This window comes from Vulpes vulpes, chromosome 4, assembly GCF_048418805.1.
Source record: "Vulpes vulpes isolate BD-2025 chromosome 4, VulVul3, whole genome shotgun sequence".
In the NCBI taxonomy this organism is placed as follows: domain Eukaryota; kingdom Metazoa; phylum Chordata; class Mammalia; order Carnivora; family Canidae; genus Vulpes; species Vulpes vulpes.
In genome coordinates, this window is record NC_132783.1 from 43,508,479 (window position 1) to 43,534,550 (window position 26,072).

The 26,072-nt window shown below is 40.0% G+C and overlaps 2 protein-coding genes across 4 annotated transcripts; both read left to right on the plus strand.

Annotated features, from left to right (window-relative positions):
- The first annotated feature begins 285 nt into the window (after positions 1-285).
- On the plus strand, positions 286-6,106 carry DDIT4L (DNA damage inducible transcript 4 like). 3 transcript variants are annotated; one of them, XM_072755578.1, is made up of 4 exons: positions 286-532; positions 843-982; positions 2,856-3,112; positions 5,628-6,106. In XM_072755578.1, the coding sequence occupies exons 2-4, from the start codon at positions 892-894 to the stop codon at positions 6,006-6,008; spliced, it is 729 nt and encodes a 242-aa protein (XP_072611679.1). In that variant the 5' UTR covers positions 286-532; positions 843-891; the 3' UTR covers positions 6,009-6,106. The 3 variants fall into 3 exon arrangements, with proteins under 3 accessions (XP_072611679.1, XP_072611681.1, XP_072611680.1); XM_072755580.1 differs by having other exon boundaries at positions 5,865-6,106; XM_072755579.1 differs by lacking the exon at positions 5,628-6,106 and having other exon boundaries at positions 2,856-5,108.
- A 15,453-nt stretch (positions 6,107-21,559) lies between these two features.
- On the plus strand, positions 21,560-24,443 carry LOC112908373 (small ribosomal subunit protein uS12-like). Its single transcript, XM_072757273.1, is given in 3 exon segments — positions 21,560-21,647; positions 23,973-24,218; positions 24,253-24,443. Coding segments are annotated over 3 exon segments (525 nt in total).
- The last annotated feature ends 1,629 nt before the right edge of the window (positions 24,444-26,072 follow it).

The following is a 26,072-nucleotide window of genomic DNA, read 5'->3' on the forward strand; positions in this document are numbered from 1 at the left end:
CGCGGAGCCTCAGGTGCCCGTAGTAGGCAAAGCACCGTGGGCTCCCGGGGCCCGAAACAGGACCCAGACCAGCGCACCAGCAGCGCGGGGCGGGGGGGCGAGCGCGGGCCTGGGGGGGGGGCGCCGAGGAAGCCAAGTTCGCGGCGGAGGCCAGGGGCCCGGGCGGACGCGGGTCCTGGGCCCACCCACGGAGCCGGCAGGTGTCTACCCCGCCGCAAGCCTGTCCCCAGCTGGCAGCGCCGCCCTGGGGCCGCGGCGAGGGTCCGGCGGGCACTGCAACCCGACCCCGGGGGGGCGGGGCGCGGGGCGGCGGAGGGTGGCGCAGGTGGGCGGGCCGCGGCGCTGAGGGGCCGGGCCTATAAAGTGCTCCCGGCCCCGCGAGCGATGCTGCTCGGTGGGGCGGGCGCTGCGTGGGCTGCGGGGTCCGGCGCTGCTGAGCCTCCGAGGGCGGGGCCACCCGGGAAGACTCCCTGCCTCGGTTTACCCCGCCGCTTCGCCAGCGAGCGCGCCTGGCCCGGCGACCTCCCGGCAGGTGAGCGAGGCAGCGGCCTCGAGGGTCGGGGCAGGGGGAGGGCTCCGTGCGCCCGCGCAGGGGTGCGCCCGCGCAGGGGTGCGCCCGCGGGGCCCGCCGGCTCCGAGGTTTGCTAACTTTGAGCGAGTTTTCGGTGGTGACGGTGGTGGCGTCCCCGCTCGCGGGCTCAGTGAACGTGGGCTGCGGAGGCCGCTCCCCCCCTGGGAAGTGACTCCCCGGCTCGCCCGCTCCCGGGACGCCGGGCGGCTTAGAAGCCTCCGCGCGTCTCGCCTGCTCCTGCACATCTGCGCCTCTTGCCTTCTTTTTGCAGCGCCCCGGAAAGGCCGTTCCGCCCCGCGAGGGAAACAGAGCCGTTGACCATGGTGGCAACTGGCAGTTTGAGCAGTAAGAACTCGGCCAACATTTCAGAGTTGCTGGACCATGGCTTCCACCCGGGGAGCCTGCTAAATGGTGAGCTGCCTGCCCGGCCGCCCGCCTCCCTCTCCTCCAAAGGTCGCGGCTCCTGGATGGAGGAGATGGGCGGCCGGGCCGTGTTGCCTCCTTCCTTGATGTAGGTAGGGTGTGCCACAAAATACACCTGAAAGACACTCCTTTCCAAACTTCCTAGCATCTTCCGTTCATGGTAGTGAGAAACAAGAGTAGCAAAAAATAAAATAACCGAAGGCTGTATGGCATACTTGGCAGCTAAGATGATGTTTGGGTTTAAAAGTTATATAGGTTCCTTATGGGGCTGTGAAGTCACGGAGAACTTTAACTTTACAGTTTTGTGTTTCAACACATGTATTCACCCTTATAACCACTGCCGCCATCCCCCCCACCAATGCCCATGTCCCCATTGGCCATCGATTCTCACTCTCCTCCTCTGTCCCCAGGAAAACACCGATCTGCTTTTTGTCACCGTAAGTTAGCTTTGCCTCTGCAGTTTCATACAAGTGGGATCATGTACTATGTACTCTGGCATCTGATTTCTTTGCCGCAGCCTAATGATTTTGAGATCCTTTAATGTGGTTGCTTACATTAGTGTGTGTTCCTTTTTATTGCTGAGTAGTATTCTCTTTGTGGATATATCCCTTCCTCTGTTTTTAATACCGGAAGGAAATTTTGAAACAGCAGTGATGCTGGACATATTTTCATTTGCAATTTTAAATAACAGTTTCTAGCTTAGCACACTGCTCTGCCACTAAGGAGCTATGTGCCATAGAAAAATTGCTTAAGATCTTTGGGCCTTCCTCATTTAGAAGGCAAAGTGGTTGATGATCAAATTTTATAGGCCAAAGCTCTAAAATTCTCTGTCTTCAATATAGGTAAAATATGGAACCCTATAATGTGGACCGCATTTTGTTTCATTTAGTTGGAAAAACAAAAACAATGACCTAACTGAATAGGTGATGTGGAGAGGGGAAGAGGCAGTAGCCATTGAAAGTGAAATATGCTTAGGGAGGGGCTGCACAGTTGACTGTGTGTGTGGTATGGCATCCTGCCAAGTGGTAGGATTAATTTGGAAGGTAGGTGACCAAATGCAGGGCTATCTCTTTTCCTTTGAGCAAATCTAATTTTATTTTCCTAGGACTGTTTTGTTTTGCTTGGCTACGAATACTACCCAGCCAGTTATAAATATCCTCAATGAACCTCAAAGGTCTTCCCTTTGAGCAATTTTTAATCAAAGAGGCTGAAGCTAAAATGGGATCTACAGACTATTTCAGTAGAGATTTTTAAAGAAAGACACAAATTCACTATTTAATATAACTCTTTAAGTTCATCTTAAGTTCATCAGTAGCAAAAATCCTGCATTTTATTATAACAAACACATATGATCTTAGAAAGTAACAGTTCCATCATCAAAAAAAACCATATATATATATATATATATATATATATATATATATATATATAACCATTTTTATTCCAGAAGTGATTCGCATTCTTTTGTAAAGCAAAATTAGAAAACCCTCAGAGCAAGTAAGGGAGCAGGAAACAAAAGAAAAGAACTGGTATTCTAGGATGACCATACATGGATTTTTGATCTAGTCTGTAAGATTGCGGTTGTGTACACATGTAAATTTAAAAAGAAAGGATTATTTCCTATCCATTCTGTTTATCAAAACCTGTATTTCATGGATGAATTTTCAGTCTTGGGGGAGGGGGGGTTTCAGTGGGTAACCCAGCTAGTTGACAGCAAAGCGAAGTCCTCTGACTCCCAAATATTAGCAACAGGGAAATGTAGTAGATAGAAGTAACCAATGTTTCTATCTTGGTGTATTTTAGCTGCTCCGGGGGATTTCTTTTTTTCTTTCTTTCATCTCCAACTTCCCATTTTCTACAGATTTTGACTACTGGGATTACGTTGTTCCGGAACCCAACCTCAATGAGGTGATATTTGAGGAGACAACTTGCCAGAGTTTGGCTAAAATGCTGGAGAACTGTCTGTCCAAATCAAAGCAAACCAAGCTTGGTTGCTCAAAAGTCCTTGTCCCTGAGAAACTGACCCAGAGGATTGCTCAAGATGTCCTGCGACTCTCCTCCACCGAGCCCTGCGGCCTGCGGGGATGTGTTATGCACGTGAACTTGGAAATTGAAAACGTATGTAAAAAGCTGGATAAGATTGTGTGTGATTCTAGTGTGGTGCCCACTTTCGAGCTCACACTTGTGTTTAAGCAGGAGAACTGCTCATGGACTAGCTTCAGGGATTTTTTCTTCAGTCGCGGTCGCTTCTCATCTGGCCTCAGGCGAACTTTGATCCTGAGTTCAGGATTCCGACTGGTTAAGAAAAAGCTTTACTCCTTGATTGGAACAACAGTCATTGAAGAGTGCTGAAAAAGAAAGATTTTAAAGGTCCTTTTTATGATTGGGTCATAAAGTTCTGCAGCTGCCCAGTGAGGGTCATTTGTAGTCACCCCGCCTGCTCTCAAGGAGAAACCCCAAATTCAGTCATCTCCCTTCCTGGCTTCACATTTTCAGCAACCCAACTAGAACGCTCATTTCATGGCTTTTGAGAAAGGACCCAAGAAAGTGTACATTTTTTTCCTATATCACAGGTTTTTACAAAATGACATGGAATAAAAGAAGCAATCCACTTTAGTTTTATATCTGACCTCGCTTTTTCCAGGTAGTCTTGCTAAATAGACAGTAAACAAAATGTGCCTAATTTGATTTTCGTATGGCTCTTTTCTGTGTATTTTCAGAGTAATCCTTTCAATCACAGAAATTTAATGATGCTTAGTCCATCAAAACTTCCAGAAGCCCGCACCAATCTCCTGCCCCTACTCAAAAATGAAGGGTTCCTAGACTGGAGGGTAGAATTTAGTGGGTGAACTTCATTAAAATGTAACCCCATGCAAGAGTGAATAGGAAATGTCATAGCAAGAACAGAGCTACTTCACTGTTTCTTTGCATCCTCTCTATGCTTCTGTTACACAGGTGGCAAAAGCGTGTATTGATTGTCATTTCAGTAACCACAGTATTGTTTTAAATAATTTTATGGTACAATACAAGCTCAGCTTTTCTAGTTCTCAAGTATTGAGTGTTATTTTTAAGCTAGAAAACTGGAAAGTGTTAAACCGAATTTTTTTTTTTTTTTTTTTGCATATAATTGATTACTCTCCCTGTGAGTACATGGTGAATGTGCATAGGGATGGGAAGTTCTCAGATCTACTTCCTTTCTCAATCATTTGATAATCTAGCTTCTTTTCATTATTACATATGCTTAACCTCAGATGAAGCATCTCACCATGTCAGTGTTACCTGGCTCTGGCCTCTCCTGGGAACTGAGGTGTTAGTCCTTAACCTGAATCTTCAAAGGAGATAGGTACATGCTACCATTTTTCATTGTCAAGATGGGCCTTCATGAAGTCTGTTTTGGCTAGGGATATCTGGTGGATAATACAGACTAGAGAGTGAAAATCATGGGCTAGATAAACAGTTTTCTTCAGCCTTGGATACGTGTCCCTGGGGAACATGAAAGGTCTGATTTTTTTTCTTGTGCCAGCTAGCTAGGTCCTTGGCCATTCTTATTTTATGTTAATGAGAGAATGTCGTCTCCACACTGCGGTATTCAATTCAGCAAGGCCCTCACGTTTTTACTGTAAATCACAGAGAGGGAGTTTATTCAGGTCTCCTGCCCAAATTATTAGTACCACCTTAAGTGCCTGAAGCCAGGGGTGTAGGGACAAACGTCTTCATCCTGACCTTACTCAAAAGCGGGTGTGATCCTTTTACTGATCTCATAAGTGACCTAAATTTCACTCTTCAAATCAGCGAACAGTCTAACAGATCCAGCTCTTCCCGTGTTTGAAAAGATACAGCAAAGCCCATCCATATAGGACTGGGCCAGGATGAGTCAACCTTGTTTGCATGTCTGTTATTGTTGAGGCTCTAAAGGTCACCATGATGCTGTGGGCATGGCTTCTCTGGCTGGGATGTAGAACCCTTGTCCTTTTTCCACTAACAGTTGTCATTGAACCTTTGTCTTTTGTGCTCACAAAATGGTGATGGCTTATGGAGATTCTCAAATTAATATTCCTGTTAAAGGAAATTAAAGTTTGTCTATTTTTGACAATAAAGCATCATATATTTTTAATTCTGTTGTCTTCTTTGTCTTTAATGAGTTTATGCGATAATCACCCGGAAATATATCTGACAATATTTGCCTCATAATTTTTCAATTTGCCTCATAATTTTTCAATTATGATAATACTTTTTATAGAAAAATATTAATAATTTGAGTTCCTTTGGCAACCACCTTTTTACAAACCAAAAATGATTATGTAAACTTTTTCTGTAGTTTTTTCTAATGACCAAATGCAGACATATCTAACTGTAAAATCAGTATACATTTTCATTTTCACTAGTTTATTCCCTTTGAACAAAATCTTTCTAATTCCACTATTATTGATCAATTTGAATTTCTAATCTTTTTCATCTGTCTTTTTGGTCTCCTTATTTATGGTCATAGCTCAGATTTCTCAGACTGCTTAGCCCACATTTAGTAAGACTTATTAAGTATTGGGCTCTATTCTAGGTGCTTTAAATACAAATTATCTCATTTACTTCTCCAAGAACCCTATGAAATGAGACCACTGTTCTCTCCGTTTTGTAGATAACTGACCAGACACAGAGAGGTTTAGTAACTTGCCCAAAGTCACCAAGTTATGCAGGAGAGCCAGAGTACTGTATAAAACCACGTCAACTCCGGGGGCTGAGCTCACCATGCTGCCACCAGGTGCCCAAGGAAGCACAGAGACCTTCTCCACATCACCAAAAGACTGGAAAACCTATGTCAGAAACACCTGCTTCCAAATTCAAAGAAAGAATTATTAATGTGGTTTCCTTTCAGGTAGGAAAAATGAGGAAACTACTGTCAATATTCACCATTCACTGGAGCAGAGCTATGCTTAGAACAAAAAACCATTCAAATGAGGGTGCCTGGATGTCTCAATGGCTGAGTGTCTTTCTGCCTTCTGCTCAGGGCCTGATCTGAGAGTCCCACCGGAAGCCTGCTTTTCCCTCTGCCTATGTCTCCACCTCTCTTAGTGTCGCTCATGAATAAATAAATAAAAACTTTTTAAAAAGTACAAATGTTTAAAATATATGCATTTTAGTCTTGGCACCTCCATGCCTATCTTGTACAATTGGCTTGGTTACCTTCTCGTGTACCTTCAAAAAAAGGTATAATCTATCCCCTTTCTCCCCTAGTAGAGACCCTTAGCTAGTGTGTGTGATGGGCTCCTGAAAGAATAGTATGTTTTATTTTCCTCCTATTAATAGAAAGATAGTATTACAGTAATGGATTTAGTCTCCTGAATCTATTTCACCAATAACCAATTGTTATAATCTATACCCTCATAGAGTCAGCTTCAGGTTGCACTACTAACAGTTTCCTCTTTGCGCAGGAGAAGGATGTACAAGTATAAAACTCTTAGGTCTATTACGCTTAGTTCTCAATTATCTATATTAGTTTAAACAAGAGATGACAATGACAAAAGTCCAAGGCAGACTGGTGGCAGATGAGGAGGGAAAGGTGCATGGTGATGCACTGGGAGGAGCATTGTGCAGATATTCAGAATCCCAGACTCTGGACTAGACTCTACCATTGATTATAGACACACTACTCCATTGGATCCTTAGACAAAAAAAGAGAGAAACTTTGAAGGATTTCACGGGATTTGCAGGGGCCAAGTATGGAAGTGATATACATGCTTTCTGTCTGTCTCCCATATAGAACTCAGTCACATGGGCCCATCAGTTGCAAAAAGTGCTGGGAAACGTGGTGGCACAATGTGCCCATAAGATGTGGGCTTGATGAACTGTTTCTGCCACACAGAGCAAAACAAGTTGGTCTATGAAATAATAAAGTGCTCAGACCCAGCCATAGACATATAAAGGAAGCTGATTTACAGCAGAATTGATGCTTTAGATCAGTGGGTAAATGGTGGTGTTTTTCAATAATTGGCACTATAAAATTGGCACATTTATCTACATGAAAAAATGGAATTGGATGCATACATATCGAGCATAAAATCCATTCCAGATTGATTGAAAAATTCAATGTGAAAGGGAAACTTTCAGAATACAATATAATTTTTATGATTTTGACACAGGGAAAGATTTCTTAAATAAGATGCAAAGAAATCACTGAAACTTATGTTTATCACATAACACTATAAAGAGAATGAAAACACAAGTCACGAACTGGAAGAAAGTATCTTCTATACATATAACTGAGAAAGAGTTACCAGAATATATTAAGAATCTTTTCAAAGCAATTAGAATAACGCAAACAACCCAAAAGAAAAAATATGGGCAAAAGCTTGAACAGGCACTCTACAGAAAAGGAAACCCATATGGCTGATAAGCATATGAAAAGATGCTCAGTCTAACTGGTAATAAGAGAAATGCAAATTAAAAGCACAACACACCAATGTGTAGATGTCCATTTTAGCCAGAAAATAAAAGATGAAAAGAGAGTTTAAAATCTGAAAAATCCAAACATTGGTGAGGCTATGGGAAAAAAAAAAAAAAAACTTGCTTCAACATGCTCATCAATATAAGTATCTCTGCTCTCCAACATTAGTTTGTAGAGTTGAAGTTTAACATATTTCATGTGTCCTCAATTCCATTTCTAATTATCAAACCTAGAGCAGTGTTCTTCAAATTTTTTTGTTTGCTATACAGCTTTAAAATTTTTATAAAAATATACCTCCTGCCTGCCATGTTGTTAAATTGCCCTCCAAAAATTCCATCCTCATTGTAAACGTTGCAAGTGATGTACCTTCCAACATGTAGTAAATACCATTTTTTTAAATAAAATGATTATATCACCTTATTAAATGTTTCCTTGGGATATAAATAGCAATGATTTAATTCTCAGCAACATCTATTTAGAAAACACAAAAATAAGGTCTTCACCAGGATGCAATTCTTCGGTGTTACTTTTTCTTTTTTTATGTGCCCTCTTTAAATCTCTTTTTAAACTGAATCTTACTTCATATGATATATTTTAAGCTTGAAAATCTTATTACTATTTCCTCTCTACAATAAAAGCATATTATAAATTAAAATTATATTTATAAAAATTTCCTAAGGCTTTAAATGCTAATGTTTTGGTTGAGTTAATTTTATAAATAATAATCACATACAAGTATCAAAACAATATTAAATATGTTTTTGAACTTTACAAATACTATTAAATACAAAAATACTATCTCTTAGTGAGATGACTCTTCTAAATTACTGGATTAACCTATAGATCAATACTGGGTTTTGCTAGAACTAGAGGATTTAGCATCATTTCTTATGTTTTGTTTCTACAGATAGAAGCTCTGAGAAAACATATTTATATCAATAAGTAGATGGGAATTGAGGAGATTGGTTACTACAATATCAAATTATAATCAATCTTTGAGCTACTTCCAAGATATATGTCAAAACCACATAGATATTAATCACCAAAAATTATTTTCAATAGTCAATACACAGATAATTCAATTTTCTTTCAATATTGTTGAAATCAAGGGATTAAAAACCACCTGACTTGCAAAAGGACTTGTTACCTAGATGTATTAGTTTGCTTAGGCTACCAAAACAAATACCAAAGATGGGGTGGCTCAAAAAGAAATACATCTCCTTTTTGTTGCTAGAAGTGTGAACTCAAGGGGCTGGCAGGATCAAGGTGTTTCTTCTGAAGGCATCATCCTTGGCTTGTGCATGGCTATCCTCTTTCTCAGTCTCCACATTGTCTCCCCTCTGTACTGTTTATGACCAAGATCTCCTCTTCTTATAAGGATATCAGTGGTATTGGATTAGGGATCACCTTAATGACCTCATTTAACTTAATCATCTTTTTAAAGACCCTGCCTTCAGTTACAATAACATGCTGAGGTATTGGGAGTTAGGACTTCAACATATGAATATCAAGAGTACACAATTCAGCCCATAAAACCAGACATTCAAATAGTTCGTTTTCTCAATACTATTCCACAGCAATATTTCAAACTGTTCTTTTGTTTGGTACCTTGCAAGTTGGCTTGTTACACCCCAAAATGCAGCATTGTGGTAAGACTCACCAACAGAGGCTCATCTTTTGTTAAAGTGGGGAAGAGGTTCGTTACACAGGAGATGAACAGTCAAGACCTACAACTCAGGTAGCTTCTCAGGGAGATCAGTTTTTAAAGAAGAGTGTTTATAGAGGCAAAGGTCTTGGAAATTGGTTCCTTTAAAACTATGCATACCTCACATCCCTTGGGGAAAATATTTGTATATTCTTGCACTCATTTCCCAATTTTAAGACTACTGCTTTGGACTCTCAAACTCATGTCCCAACTGACTGACAGTTCAGCACTATACCATTTGAAGATAAATGTGGAAACAACACAAATGTGCGCAAACATAGTGAATTGTGGTAAGTGAATTGGGTTATAGTCATAAATGGAACTGTTAAACAACAATGAAAATGAATCGAATTTAAATCTCAAATGACCTGGGTGAAACTTTAAGAAATAATATTGAAGGTAAAAGAAATCACAAAAGAATAAATGGGGTGGGGGGGCATCTGGGTGGCTCAGTGGGTTGTGCATCCAACTCTTGATTTCAGCTCAGGTCATGATCTCAGGGTGGTGAGATCAAGCCCCCCATAAGGCTCTGCACTGAGCAGGGAGTCTGCTTAGGATTCTATCTCTCCCTCTCCCTCTGCTTCTCTCCCCCCACTCTCGATCTCTCTCAAATAAATAAATAAATCTTTTTTAAAAAAGAAGAAATGGGCTATTTTTCTATTTATGAGTGATAAAAAAAACCCAAAAGGTTTAGGGATACCAATATGTGTGGTTTATCTATTTTTAAAAGTCCAGGAAAGCCCCTGGGTGGCACAATTTGACTCTTGGTCTTTGGCTCAGATCATGATCTCAGGGTCTTGAGATCAAGCCCAAGGTTGAGCTCCATACTCAGTAAGGAGTCTGCTTGAGGTTCTCTCTCCTTCTCCCTCTATCCTTCCTCCCTATTTCTAAAATAAATAAATAAATCTTTTAATAAATCCAGGGATTTATAAGCACAGATTTTTAAGAAACTGGAGGCTATCTGAAGGGATAAGAAAGCATGTGGGACATAGGCATGCATATATTGTTGAATCCTGACTCCTTATGCTTCACAAGTACTTTATAAATCTCTTTTTGTACCTACTTAATAAAATACTTTAAAATTTTAAAAGGCTGTGAGCAATTTGCAAAGGTAAATGAAGTTCAAACTACAGCTCTACTTAAGAACTTTCTGTACTTACAACAAGTATATTTTCACTAGGCTAGCTCTAAGAAATAAGATCTGATAATTTATTTGGGTCACTAATTTTTCCTAGTATAAATATTTTGAACAAACTTCAATGATAATTATAACCAGCTTTCAATTATTCTCCCCATGGAAAGGAGCCACAGAATAAATAATGAAAAACAACATAAAATGTAAAAATCATTACCATTTGGCCATAGGCTACATATTATTAATCTTGTGACACATTTACCTTTGCAGAAGATAATATAAAATTTTTATTGCCTGAGCACACAATATATATGAGAAATTATGACAGAGCATGCTGAAAAATGCAGACTATTTGAAAGAGGCTGCCTAGGAACTTGGCCATCTGGACAACTAAGGTTTGATCTTATTTCCAGACCTGATAATTAGGTCAAGTTATTTACATAAATATATTAGTTAATAACTTGCAAATATTCAAAACGTTTCTTCAATCTACTCAGAACATGCTGAAGAAAATGCAAAGGCAAACATGTCTAATATCAAATCAAATATCAAATTATAGCTCAAGTGTGACTTTGCTGGGAAAGATGAGGGTAGTTTTATAAATGTGTTTCAAGGCAAAACTCCAGACTAAAGCCCTTCAGAGCGAGTATAAAAGAGCATTTTGCAATATCCTATCAGCAATAACATAAAGATATTGAGTCAACTGTTACTGTGTTTCAGAGAATTCTCCAGGTAGCTACCACATAAATCAAATAGAACTTGCCATAATAGGCACCATGTATTATAAAGAAGTATTAGCAGCAGCCCAAACAAGTTTTAACAGGAAGGGAAGTGGGGCTGGTGTCAAGAATTCTAGATGGCCTAAGATTTCTCCACCTTTAGAGGTGACATGTTAGCCTCCCACAATTCTGGGATATGTGTATAAGACTCAAGACTCCTGGTCAGAGACAAAGGACCGTGTTACTCATGTCCAGCAAGCAGCATGAGCATCAGCATATTTGCACCAGTCCCCTCATCCCCCATGTCCCACAGGAGCAATGCTGTCAGGCTCAGATGGATATCTAAAGGAAAGGAACTCTGAACTGTTGGAACACAAGACTGTTATAATGGGCATGCTTGCCCTTTGCTCCAGAGGGAGACACTACGTATCTTCTACTATGTTCACCATCTGAACATCCTTGAAAAGATAGTCCAAAACTGCCTTACTTGTAAGACATGCAGAAACATGACCACCCACAGAGGATTGCTTCCAAAAAGCCAGTGGTAACACCTGGGCCTGCCATTGCTTGTTACAAAGCAAACACAATGAACAAATGATTTTTCTATCCTGATTAATCCGTGTGTACCCAACAACATATCCTCAAAATATTAAGTGCAATGTTAAGTGCAAATTCATAAAATTAGATAGTAAACTGAATAATTTATTGGCCTAGTGAATGCTATTAATACACTTCTCTCAAAAATTGAAAGATCAATTTACAAGAGAATTAAAGAAGTGAAAGATCTGAATGACAACTATGTATTGTGTTTAGTAACCATATGTAGAACTATAAGCCTCCAAGTTAGTAAATACACATCACTTTCATATATATAGGAAATAAATTTCATAAATTTATCACATTTTATATATAATGCAAAGCAAGCCTTAAATTAACATAGACTAATCTGTGAAATAAATAGAAAAAACAAAAAAACCACAAAACTGCCATAAACTTGGGAATTTTTTTTTTAAGATTTTATTTATTTATCCATGAGAGACACAGAGAGAGAGAGGCAGAGACGCAGGCAGAGGGAGAAGCAGGCTCCATGCAGGGAAACCAACTTGGGACCCGATCCCGGGTCTCCAGGATCACACTCCAGGCTGCAGGCGGCGCTAAACCGCTGTGCCACCAGGGCTGCCCTAAATTTAGAAATTTAAACACAAATACACATACTTCTACATAATTCATAGGTCAAATAATTAGAAAAGACTTAGAGTTTAATGATAATGAAATTGTTACAGAGCAAAAATTTATAGGATGTAGTTAAGAGAATCTATAAAAAGGAGTATATAACCTTAAATGTTTACAGGAGAAAAGAAAAAACTTGAAAATCTATAAATTAAATCTCCTCGATGTCGAAGAGGAAAATTTTGAAAATTTTGAAATCCCAAAAACTAAGAGGGAAATGATATAGAGGCAGTAATTAAAGAATTTTTAAAAAACATAAATGGGCAGCCCGGGTGGCTCAGCGGTTTAGCACTGTCTTCAGTCCAGGGCCAGATCCTGGAGACCCACTTGGAGCTCCCTGCATGGAGCCTGCTTCTCCTTCTGCCTGTGTCTCTGCCTCTCTCTCTCTCTGTGCCTCATGAATAAATAAGTAAAATCTTTTATAAAAATAAATAAATAAATAAATAAATAAATAAATAAATAAATAAATAAAAGGGTCATTAAAAACCCTCCCAATTTTTTAGAAAAGACTACTAATAACATTGACAAACTGGGGACAATGAACAAGGAAAAAATAGAAAGCACCTTCCACAGTCGTAGGCATGAAAATAGGAATATAAATACAGATGTAATAGGTAATACAAGAAAAACAGGTGCATATTTTAATCTCACTAAAAGGCAATCTTATGTTGACTAAGAATGGAAGAAGATTAATTAGTATAGTATAATACATATTGTTTGTGGATCCATACATATGTAATAAGGGGATAAAATATACATGTAAAAAATAAAAACTAATTCAGTATAATAGTTACCTCTAGAAAGAGCATGGAATGAGATCTGAGAATGCTGTGCAAGAGCATCTTTAATGAATTATTGATCAAAAACTAAAGACAGGGTTACCCAGGTGGCTCAATCAGTTAAACTTCCGCCTTTGGCTCAGGTCATGATCTCAGGGTCCTGGGATAGAGCCCCACACCTGGCTCAGGGAGTCCCTCCCCCTACTTGTGTGTCCTCTCTCTCTCTCGCTCTCTCTCTCTGTCAAATAAATAGTAAGATCTTTTAAAAAACCTAAAGCTAAATAAAATAAGTTTCCAAACTGTTAAAATCCAGTACACTGATAGTTGTTTTCTACTTCTCTATATTTTTCTGTGTGCTTGAATATTTTATATACTTTTTTAAATGATTGATATTCATGAGGCACCTAGGTGGCTCAGTGGTTGAGCATCTGCCTTTGGCTCACATCATGATCCTAGGGTCCTGGGATTAATCCCCCAGAGGAAGCCTGCTTCTCCCTCTGCCCATGTCTCTGCCTCTCTCTGTGTCTCTCATGAGTAAATAAATAAAATCTTTTAAAAAATGATTGATATTCATGACAAGACTTATTCAGAGGAGGGAGAGGGTTGCATGTAGAAAGAACACAGTGACAGAAAAAAATTTGAAAAATTCTGAGCATGAAACGCTGGGACACCTGCACCCCGATGTTTCTAGCAGCAATGTCCACAATAGCCAAACTGTGGAAGGAGCCTCGGTGTCCATCGAAAGATGAATGGATAAAGAAGATGTGGTCTATGTCTACAATGGAATATTACTCAGCCATTAGAAACGACAAATACCCACCATTTGCTTCGACGTGGATGGAACTGGAGGGTATTATGCTGAGTGAAGTAAGTCAATCGGACAAGGACAAACAGTGTATGTTCTCATTCATTTGGGGAATATAAATAATAGTGAAAGGGAATATAAGGGAAGGGAGAAGAAATGTGTGGGAAATATCAGAAAGGGAGACAGAACATAAAGACCCCTAACTCTGGGAAATGAACTAGGGGTGGTGGAAGGGGAGGAGGGCAGGGGGTGGGGGTGAATGGGTGACGGGCACTGAGGGGGACACTTGACGGGATGAGCACTGGGTGTTATTCTGTATGTTGGTAAATTGAACACCAATAAAAAATAAATTTATTTTTTAAAAAAAGAAAAATTCTGAGCAACTTGAAGCCAGAGACTTAGATTTTCGTCTTGGTCTTTTTTCAGTAATTATTTATTAGAAGAGTCAGAGGTCATTATGGCCCAGAATGGATAGGTCTTTTGGAAGCAACACTGAGAAATGTAGTTTCTGCATAGTTTCTATTTCATGTTTCTAATTAGTGAGGTGTTACTACAATACAGATTTGGGGGAGATCAATCAGACAATATTGTATATAATGATTAAGGAGTCATAGACAAGAGGCAAGAGGTCAGTAAAGAGCAAACTGAATAGCCTAAGTGGGAAGGGAGAAAAGTCAAAACTAGAGAAGAAACCATTTATATTAAATATACTAATGATGATGATGTCAACAGTAATTAGTTCCAGAGCCACTGCAAGGAAAAATGAACTGGCTTTGGTGGCTGGGTATAAGGAAGAGAAAAGGAAGAACTTCAATGAACTTCTGGCGGTTAAGTGTTTAATGCAAGAGGTAATAACATTACCCGGAATGGGTAATGAGAGAACTTACTGAAGTTTCCATAAAATAAGATTACCACAGATCTCACATTTGGCATCATTTCTGGTTTAATAACTGCCTTAGGTGGAATTCCCTGAAAGAGACTCCGAGGTGGAGATTTGCCAGCAGGAAGCCAATGCTTTTCAATCAACACTTCTGGAAGAGAGAAAGAAGTAGACCTGAGCAAAGGGAAAACTTGGAACAGTTGAGACATTCTCGAGAGACAAGAGGCCTTCCCTGATCCCTCAGGAAGCTCTAGGGTTTGAATGCCCTTCAGAATTGTTCTCCCTGCAGTACAGAATTGGACCTTTATCCTTTCCTCTATTGACAAGGCCTTAACAACCAGATGCCAAGGCCAGGAGGGGTGAGACTTTGGACTCTTCAGCTGAAGGTAGGTCCTGAAGTGCTGACTCGGCTGTGAGCAACCACCATTTCCAACAGCTTAGGTGATGCCAGCCTCAGACATGAAGAGGGTCGTAGAATCCACCACAATCCCTGGCATGGGGCACTCAGATCTCCTTGTCATCATATAATAAATTCTAGGTCCAGCTCTTGCAGGGTTCTGTTTGATCTCTTTCCTGGAAAGCTATCAGAGGAAAGTTAGTGGGATGAACTTCAGCCCTCCTAATGCAGGTGGTCTCAAAGCTGTCATCATTCCTTCCTTACTACCATTCTAGATTCCCCACTTCCTCTGTTATCATGTCTCCTAGTCAGGTGACTCACTAGCAGAGTGACCCAGACCCTCATTGCAGAGAGATCTGAGCCCCTGGTCACCATGTCCTTAGGCCATGGTTGCTGCCCTCACTCACTAAGTTTTGGCTGTTCCCCCCATAGTAGTTCTTACTCTATAGACCAAAGCCCTGATATGCAGTGCTAACTGCCAAATACATACACTGGAATTATACCTTTGGGGACTGAGGAAGTAACCACTAGATCCATACCTAAGTCCAGTAGCTACTGTCAAGGCTGCACCTAGTCCCAAATTTCATTTACTTTTTGGAGGTTGTGATGATGTTGAGGTGCCAGACCATCAGTGTCAACCCAGACCCCACCCCACCCAACCCCCCATCTGACACATCTTGAAATTATGTGTTGCTCATTTTCTCTTGCACAGCTATCTAAGTAAATGGCTGCTGGTCACCTTGGGAAAGAAGTGGGGAGTCCTTATTGTATATGCTTATCGGGGGATTGCCGGGAGGTTTTCTCCAGGAGTTTCTACCTCCCCTTCAGTAAATGGGTGCTAGGTTGTAAATTGACTCAGTTCTGAAAGCTAAGTGCAGCACTGTGACTTTTCATGGGAGTGCTGCCTCCAAGGAGCATGACTTGGGGGGAGGGCAAGGCCCAGAGAAAGATTCTACCAAGAGCTGTCAACACCAGCATCTGGGGAGTGAGAGCCTGGACCCAGGTGGTGCACCAGGGTATGGCATCCTTTACCACAACCTGTGTTTTTAAGGGGAATATGGAAAGACAGAACAGGAAGGGAGAAAATCTAAGAATGTTTGCAATTTTAAATCATCAGAGTTCCTGTTGGTCTTAACTCTGCCTCAGTCTCCAAGGATAAACTTGCAATATGGTGTTCTCAGTCTCCTGTGGAATAATTCTGATATGCCAGACACAACTTGAACAAATATATCATGTACCTATAATTAAACAAAGGAAGTGTTTACCAGTAAAAAGGGTTTTGCTAAGGTCTCATGTCTTTGTTGTAGGTGGAGAGAACAGCTGGAAAATTCTTATCTGGCTCATTGGAAATAGCATAAGAATAACCCCCTACATGGCAAGACCAGCTCTCTGAACTTTTGTATGCCCTAGACTTCTTCACTTATGATGCCAGCCATGAAGAAAAACAACCAGGCCATGAGAAAACTGTTTTGTTTTGTTTTTAAATCCATTCTCCAAATGTGAAAGGGCCCTGTTGAAGAAAAGGCCCAAAATAATATTATGTACAGCATCATAGTGGATGGCCTCGTCCATTTCCTGTGGGGACGAAGAGTACTTTACTGCTGGAGTTACAGAAACACTAGTGTGCCCTAGAAGAGCCCAAATTCAAGGCTGCTCTTGGTACAAAGCCCTGAAAGGTGTTACTTTAGTTCTTCATGACAATCATCCCAAACTGCTGTGCAGTCAAATCCTTCCATCCATCAACATGTGAATCGTTGGAGAGAATAAAGTGTTATGAATTTAGAACAACTATTTCTCACTGCTCACAGACTGATATATTTTGTGTTTCCCTTTAACAAGCGGAGAAAGTGACAATAAATCCAGGTGAATGTTGATATAAAGTAGGGATTTCCAGCCTCAGAGGTGTAACTACAAGAGCAATGAACAAGGTTGTTTTGAAAGAAAAGTATTTCTGGAATTCAAGGATTGCCATTATGGGTTGGTTTATCTTTATCACTCTGAGTTTACTGAGTATTACAACAAATTACATAGTTTATAATAAATCTTTTATGACAGTCTTACAATGTGACTTTTCTATACTTTAGCTCAGGCAGGAAAAAATAAACAAAATAAAGTCCCTTCTTTTAAAAATTCAAGACTAGACCAAGCAAGCAAACAAAAAGTGCTAAACAAACAAACAGAAAGGACCTCTAAACATAAGGCCTCTTTCTATTTAATTGCATTTAAAGCTTCTTTAACTTTGACAAGTACCTTCCCCCCCTCACCTTTGTTTATCCTACCCTTCGTTAGAACTCCTCTTCACAAGATTTGCACTTAGTATTTATAAAGTAGCTTAAAAACTCATTTATCCTTCCCGTATCATTGAAAAAGAAAGCTTTTATTATGTCATAGTTGAAATTAATATATTATACTATAAACATATGAGCAGGTCCCTCGTGCAGGCCTCTTGGGTTCATCATTGGTGTGAGTGGATGCAATGAAGTCTGAGAAGACTTCCCTTAAAAGAATGCAAATAAAACCAGAGAGCCCGAAGGACCCTACAGGCCTGGACTATTTAAATCATGAAGGTGGTAAAGTCGTAACTAATTATTTTTTGTGTGTGACTAATTATTTTTTTAAAAAGGGCCTTTAACTGAGGACAAAACCGTGTTAATTGGGAAAAAAACAAACAAAATACAACACTCTGACTATTCCTGGCCACAGAGGGGCAGTCTCCCTACTTTGTAGAATGTAAGGATCACCCAGGCCTCCTGTTAATAGACTGCCAGAGCTACCCCAGAAATTCCTCTCAGATCTGAGTGGGTTCTGAAATCTGTGTTTAACAAGTCTCCCTGGGATTTGATGTGACCGGGCAAGTGAGGGCACTTCCCATGCCTCTGCTGGAGCCTGATGCAACATTTTTAAGAAACCTCCTTTCCTGCCGAACTGTATTCCAAAAACAACAGAGCTCACAGAAAAAAAATCACATTGGAGAAGGGCATGTAAAATCTGTGCAGTGTAACCACGGCAGTAACAAAACAATAACAGTTCTAATGAAACAAATAAACAAAAGGCTGCACAAGTAAAAAAACAAAACAAAAAAAAAAAAAAAAAACAAGCGCACCACCGTAAATACAGGATTCTATTATTAAAAAAGTGAAAGCTAGCTTAATGAAAGGCTGTGTAAGGAAGGGTTAGACTGTCCAGTCACAGAGATAAGGACCAAATCCACAAAGTACTGTGGGAGAACCAAGTCCTATGCACTTCAAAGACAGCGTCTGTGGCCAGACGGATGCCAGTGGAAGCCAGGAGGTGAACAGACCCCATCCCGGCCCTGAATTCTGGGGCTCGCGGCCTCTCACCCTGTTCCTGTAACTTGCACTCACTTCTGTTACCTGCTGACCACTGTGCTGAAATTGCTCATGACCTCCTTCCCCTATTTAGCAGTAGCGTTTGGAGTAACGTGTCTTACGGAAATGCACTTTAGAAACAAGGGACTGAGACTGGGTATGCTCATGACTGCAGGAGTGTAAGTTCGCCGGCCTTTCAGAGGGCATATCTAAATAAGGACAAAGAGACTTGAAATAGTCACCTTTTCTAATTCAGTGGCATCGCCAAGGCTGCTTCTGGCACCACTGCCACTGCCCACAAGGGGAACTAGCTGCCACCCTTCTCAGCACGTGAACTCTGCATAGCCCGTCCCCCTCAGTGTGCCAGCCTTCTAGTCAAGGTGGAGGAGAGCCCTCGTGCTAGCTGCAAAGGAGGCTGGGAAGCAAGTACAGCCGTATCTTTCAGCTTCTGTAGGGGGTGTGTGCGTAAGGGGGTCCCTCCAGCTAGAAAGAGGATTCAGGTGCTGAAAAGAAATGAAAAGCTATATCCTTTAAGGATACTCATTCTATAGAAGTAAAAATTGGAATTGCATCAGGTGATTTGTTAATTAAATATGATATACCCATGTACTCATAGGATGGGATTCATTCAAAATCTGTTTTTCAGGGGCCCCTGGGTGGCATAGTCAGTTAAAGCTACAGACTCTGGGTTTTGGCTCAGGTCTGATCTCTTGTGCTTAGCTTCCTTATGGAGATGGAGCATGGTCAGGCTCAGGGCTCAGCCCAGAATCTGCTTGATTTTCTCTCCCTCTCCTTCTGCCCCTCCCCCCAACCCACTTGCATGTTTGTGCCTGCAGCCGCACTCTCTCTCTAATAAATAAATCTTAAAAAAAAAATAATAAAATCTATTTCTCATAGACAATGTAATGACTTGGGAAATTCTTATCTGTATTTCTTATTTTTCTTTTATTTACTTTACAAAGAAAAAAGAATAGAAGAATAAGAAGGATACATACCAAAATGCTGTCTGCATTTATCTCTGATTTATCCAATTATAGGTAATTTTTATTTTCTTTTTTACACTTTTCCATGTTTTCCAAATATTCCAATAAGTGGGTTTTCTTTAAGTTGAATTCATTTGAACTCCCCAACAGAGGATAGATTGTAGCACACAGCTAAAAAAAAAAAGTCAGATAAATATAAGCATATCTTTCAGAATTTCTTTATAAAATGGTAGCTTAAAAATGATAAAACTGTGGTTTCTTTCATTGCATATAGGCTGTAAATGATCATTCCAATTAATCATTCCTGATAAACTCCCGTCTAATCAATTGTTCCCATGGGTAAGGACATGTTAGGGCCCAGTTTTTTAAACATGGAGTTGCCAACTATTTAAAGTTTACAGTTGCTTTCACCTTTTCCTGGACAATCATCTGAGGGTTAGAGTAAAAGCTGAACTGAGATTTTAAAGGTCTAGTTGAGAGTGACCCAGTTCCTACTTCCTAATAAAAATCATCATAATAAGTATCATTTGAAGACTTTTGTGTTAGACACTGTATTAGGCCATTTTATGCATGTTAGTCTTCTTCTTCCAATAAATAATTGCTCCATTTTGCTAAGGGGTAAACCTTGAAGAGATATTTCACTTGTTCAAAGTCTCACAGCCACTAAAAGTGGTGGAACCCAGATGCAAACCCACGTCAGTTTGAGCTTCAGCAGGGCCAGACAAGCATGAGCCATTAAACACTCAAGTCAAGTGACATCAAGGTTCAAACATAGAAAGGACCAAGTACAAACCTCAAGTTCTATAGTCAGGGTACACAGTGACTGGAGAGCCTGGAGTTCAATCTCGGATAAAGACAGGAGGCATTAAGGCAGAGTGAGCAACAAGCAACAAGCCTTCCGTGGCCATGCATAGACACACTGGGGTGTTTGCCACTATCTGTGGGTTGGCATAGAGGTGGTGTGAAGCTCATGGGAGGTCAAGCTGGCTGAGGGCCAGACTCAGGGAAGTGAGTGAATCGCAGTCTCTACCAAACTTGGTATTTTTCACCTCCCGGTTTCAGTCTGTGAAATAATTGAAATTAGTATTGATGACCCAGGGACCTTAGTTGAACTTTAGGAAGAAAGATGTGTGCATCCTGGAACCAAACAGGTGGGTCTGAATCCATGTTTTATCTCCAATTAACTGTGTGGTCTGGGGTAAGCTTCTTGTGCTTAGTTTCCTTGTCAGTGAAAAGCAAGACTAACACCTCATAGAATTATTATGAGGATTTAATGACAATGTACAGAGAGAACTGTGCATAGTACAAACCTAGTAGTCTTTATTACTTGTTTTTAAGCATGTCCTTGCAGTCTAATAGATACCGGCCACACACACAGAGGGAATTAGTGAGAGAGGATATAGTCTAAAGCTCATAAAGTCACCAAAGGGCTAAATTCCCTCCAAGTTCCCTCAACACCAGGTGTGAACACAACAGACTATTTTAGGATCCCACTCACCGAATACCCTGCCAGCCAGGCTTTCATGGGTTCAAGGACTTGGCAGGAAGGAGCCCATGGATGGCAGACCTTTAGAACTCTTCACTGGGTAGACCAGAGATGACAGATTCTCCAAGCAATAGATCAGTTGTCTTGACTTTGATTTAAGGCAAGATTCTAGCATGCATCATAAAAATAACTGTTACCATTCAGATGAGGAAGAATCAGTGAGCACTAGGACTCAGCCTACTTTCATTACCGCTCATTCAGAACAGACTCACAATGTATTTTTTGACTGGCTCTCCAAACCCTAAATTTAAGAAAAGAAATATGATAATTGACTTCAAATATTTGAAACACTGTTGTGTGTGTATATATGTGTCTGTGTGTGTGTGTGTGTGTGTAAAAGTTACATTTGTTCCACATGACCTGAAGATCCAAAGATCTGCAAAACAGATCTCATTTCAATAATAACAAAAAACTTTCTAACAGTGTAAGCCAGAAGTGGCAAACTGCCTACCAGTGGGTCAAATTTAACACTTGTGCAATCTTTTGTTTGCTTCACAAATAGGCATAGTGCGTGCTGCTGCATATGCTGTACTTTCACAAGGTGTGCAGTTGTGCAAAGTGGCCCAGACACTTTCACATTTAAATCCAAATTTCCGTCTTTTCTGGAGAAATCCCATGATGTGCAACAAAGACTGCACTCCCTTAGAGTGGCAACACGCTGTCACTGAATGGAACACTCTTCCTGTAGACGGATATATGTGTTACAGTGGGAACATTGTCCCCACCTGACGCATCACTAGTTTACAGCACCAACGGAGAGCATTTGAGTTACGATCTCAAATGATCTTAATAAGTGCAGAGAGAGGTCCCCTTCCATCATTACGATTCTCTAATTCTCTAATTTCCTGTTTCTAAAAGTCACTCGAAAATCTCCATGCTTTGTTGTTGTTAGCTATTTAGGAGGTTACCAGGTCCTATGTGTCCTTTTCAATAAGAATCTAACACCATTCTTTGCTTTAAACATATGTCTTACTTGGTAGCTCTTTGACCAGCAGCTGCGAGGCTGTTCTTTCTCAAATTTCAAAGCGACTTTAAGAATAAGGACAGGAAACTCAAGTACTTCAGCAGAACTTTTGGATGCTCTCCTGTGACTGATAAATGCACGCTGAAGAGTAAATTGCTACAACTATCTATTTTTACATGACTTGTGTCATGTCACTCCAATACATGCTCTGAGTAAATATATTGAATTTTCTGATGTTCAACTACACCAAGACTTTTTCTTTGTACTTTGCAGATTTTACTGATTTATATTCTTGAGAAAATAAAAATCATGAAAAGCACAGAGTTTAATGAATGTGTTAAGGCAGGTTATGCTATTATCATAAATGAGAAAAAAATAGAATCACAGTAGCATTGTTCAAAATAAAATGGTGATTTAAAAAATAACTATAATAACCAACCAAACAAAACAAAACAAAACACCTAGATAGTGTTTCTGCACATTAGGTAAAAAAAATAAAGCTGTTTTTGCAAAAGCTAAAATTGTTGGCTAGCACTTGAGTGTAGTAACATGTAGGAGGATATGTTTCTAAATATACTGTAAATCAATCCTCTTGGTCATTAGGTATCATGCGATCTTACTGTCCTCAAAACTCAGAAACGAGAAAATCCTCAGAACATTTTTTGGCAGAAATTTTAACTACTTTGGTAAGTGTGTCTGCTAAATATTATTAAGTAAAATGCTCATTTCCATTAGTAACATACAATGAGAAAATATATAATAAAATATGACTTGATGAAAGCAAGCTATTAATCTTTTAAAAAGTGAAAAAAAAAAAACTTCTAAAATGTTTTATTGCTGGATCCCTGGGTGGCTCAGTGGTTTAATGCCTGCCTTTGGCCTAGGGCATGATCCTGGAGACCCAGGATCAAGTCCCACATCGGGTTCCCTGCATGGAGCCTGCCTCTCCCTCTGCCTGCGTCTCTGCCTCTCTCTGTGTGTCTCTCATGAATAAATAAATAAAATATAAATAAATAAATAAATAAATACATAAAATGTTTTATTGCTTAAAAATGTCCAGAAGTACCAAACAGCAAAGGTGACCTATGTTGTTTCTATTATTTAAAAAATAAACTTGATTTCTACTGAAAACCTAGAAAACAGATATATTTGGGGAGATTTATAGGATTTCTTGATTAGGAAAAAAAATACTCTACTTAAAGACCTCTAACTATCTGTTCCTGAAATATTTCCAACTCCATATTAAATGAATTAATTCTGCAAGAATATTTGGCTCAAATATCTTTGGTTCAGGGACGCCTGGGTGGCTCAGTGTTTGAGCATCTGCCTTTGGCTCAGGTCTATTTCTTTATTCTTGACCTTTCCCTTTTTATTGTATTAAAATTCCACTTGGTCACCTTTTCTCCTTGTCACCCTGTCAAAGCTACTGCTCTGGTACCCACCATGATAAGGAAGTATTCCCTTCGAAACATGCATCTGCATCATCCTAACCTTGCACCATGAAACCCCAGTTCTGCTGCAACTAACACTATTGAAAAACTGGGAGAAAAAAAAAAAAAAAAAAAAAAACAAGATTCACTCCTACAAAAGAAAATGGATTTAGAAAAGTAATAACCACATGTTTATGACTTCAAGTCAAAGGAGATGAAATTATACTTTCTTAAAATTATTAGGTGAATAATAGTGTGATAGGAAGTACGCAGTGCAAGCAGAGTGCCTTAGAGGAGCAAGCTCTGTTTTGGGGGCTTTGCCTTGCGCTGCTGAATTCAATCACCAGGCAGTCCTGCAGAGTAGAAATTGCTACCTTCACTCAAAGGAGGGAAATGAGGTTTAAGGCAGTTAAATAATTTGCTAGAGGTCGAAGAGTGAAGACAATTGGCTTTGAACTTGTGTTCTCATTTCAAAACCTGTGCCTTTTAGGTTATACCCTCTCTTAACCCCTTAGCAGAAGCAAAATGGCATTTAGAACAGAAGCCACGTTTTAAAAATATTTAAGGAAATAGGTAGCCCCTTCCTGCACTTCTCTCTCTGGCTCTGGTCCGTGGCTCTGGCCCGTGGCGCCGGCAGGATGGGCAAGTGTCGCACGCAGCCTTCCTACTGCCAGGAAGCTCCAGAGCCACTGATGAGATCAGAAGTGGCATGATAAACAGTACAAGAGAGCCCATTTGGGCACAGCCCTGAAAGCCAATGCTTTTGGAGGAACTTCCCACGCAAAGGAAATTGCGCTGGAAAAAGTAAGGGTTAAAGCCAAACAGCCAAATTCTGCCATCAGGAAGTATGTCACGGTCCAGCTGATCAAGAATGGCCAAAAAAACAAAAACAAAAACAAACAAACAAAAAAAAAACCCACAACCTTTAATACCCAATAATGTTTGTTTGAATTTTACCGAGGAAAATGATGAGGTTCTGGTCACTGGCTTTGGTCACAAAGGTCATGCTGTCAGTGACACTCCTGGAGTTCCGTTTAAGGTTGTCAAAATAGCCAGTGTCTCTCCTTTGGCCTTGTACAAAGGCAAGGAGGAAGGACAAAGATCATAAGCTCTGATGGTGAACACATGACAATAATAAATTTTCATATGTCAAAAAATAAAAAAATAAAATATCTAAGGAAATAACAGTGAGTGGAACATTAAGCTATAACGTTTTGACACGCAGTTGTCAGATGAAGAGATAAAACATCTCAGGAGTGGGAAAATGTTGCAAGATCAGTGGGAAAACTTAGCCTGAAGGAGCTAAATGACTGTGCTACTCTGCATCACCGAATCCCAGAACAAGTTCCTCCCAAACAACTGAAATTAGCTAGTAAGAGAATTTCAGCTGCTAATATAGAATTTATTTTTAAAGTTGTTTGGTGCTCCTTTAACTTCAGTACAATGTATCTGTAAGTCTTCTTCCAAAGAGGTATCTACACATCACATACCAAAGCACTTGGCACAGTGTTGGCATACTAAAAGCAATAGATGAGGCAAGGCTGATGGAGTGAACCAACTCGTGAATTAATTAATGAAATTACATAAAACAAAATCACGAGGAGAGTTACCAGAAGAGCACATAAAACAAAAGGTCTGCCTGCACAGAACACTCTGTGCTTAAATGATCTCAATCAATCACATTTGCCAACTTATAGGACTTCCCAGTTGGTACTAATTAATTCATTTTATTAAGCATTTCCTCTGTGCCAGGTGCTGGGCTAAGTATTTCACATGGATTTTCTTAGTTATAGCCCATAAAAATCAGTTGAGACAGTGTAGCATGGAGCACTGAAGCCAGACTGGGTGGACCTGACTCCATACTTAATGAGCATTCAGCTCCATCAAGGTACTTAACCTCTCTGTGCTCAGTTTTCTAATCAGTAAAATGGGATAAAAATAGTTCCTATCTCGAGGCATAGGGAGTTCTTAGATCAGTGCCAGGCATAGAGGCATAGAGTATGTCCAAGGGTGGTCGCTATTATCATTCAGATCTTGCGTCACACTGCCCTGTCTCTAATCCCACCTTCACCTCTGGCTAACTATGTGGTCATGCACACGTAATTTAATCTCTCAGAGACCCAGTTTTGTTATCTGCAGAGACTCTAATAATGTATCTCTAGGTTATTTACTGACTACAGAAGTTAATGTGCACAGGCTTCGAAGAGTGTCTGGCATACAAAAACATTCAATAAATGCTGACTGTTATAATTCTCATTTGATTAGAAAGCTGATTTCTCATTGCCATTTGAGTATGGTCTAGGGCTCAACTCCAGACAGACTGATTTCAGCATTCTAGTTCATTTAAGGTGGTCTCAGAACAAATGTTGAAATTTTAAAGGAATTCTGCTGGCAATATTTTAAATTATACCCTAATTCTTTTGGATATACCATTTGGTGAGACCTATATGTGTTGGAACGCAAATAGTCATTTTACTAATAATGCTTCAAGATATTTAGGTCTTGAAGCAACATCAAAAAATGTTCAAGAATACTTCCACTTCTATAGCAATAACACTCGGCACAACTGCTCTCAGAGAATCTCAGATATGTCTCCTTCCTCTCTGCTTTTGCCAGCAACTTCAAAGCCTTTAATCCTCTGATTTCTGATTTTCTTCTGTTTTGCCCTGAAAGACCACAAGCTTGCCCACTGCTATATCAGGCAGGGGAAAAAGTATGGATTTTGTAGTTAAACAAA

Coding starts and splice junctions, on each gene's coding strand:
- DDIT4L (XM_072755578.1), top strand. CDS start 892: ATGGTGGCAACTGGCAGTTTGAGCAGTAAGAACTCGGCCAACATTTCA. Junction 983..2,855: donor CCCGGGGAGCCTGCTAAATG/GTGAGCTGCCTG, acceptor CATTTTCTACAG/ATTTTGACTACTGGGATTAC. Junction 3,113..5,627: donor TGAACTTGGAAATTGAAAAC/GTATGTAAAAAG, acceptor TCCGTTTTGTAG/ATAACTGACCAGACACAGAG.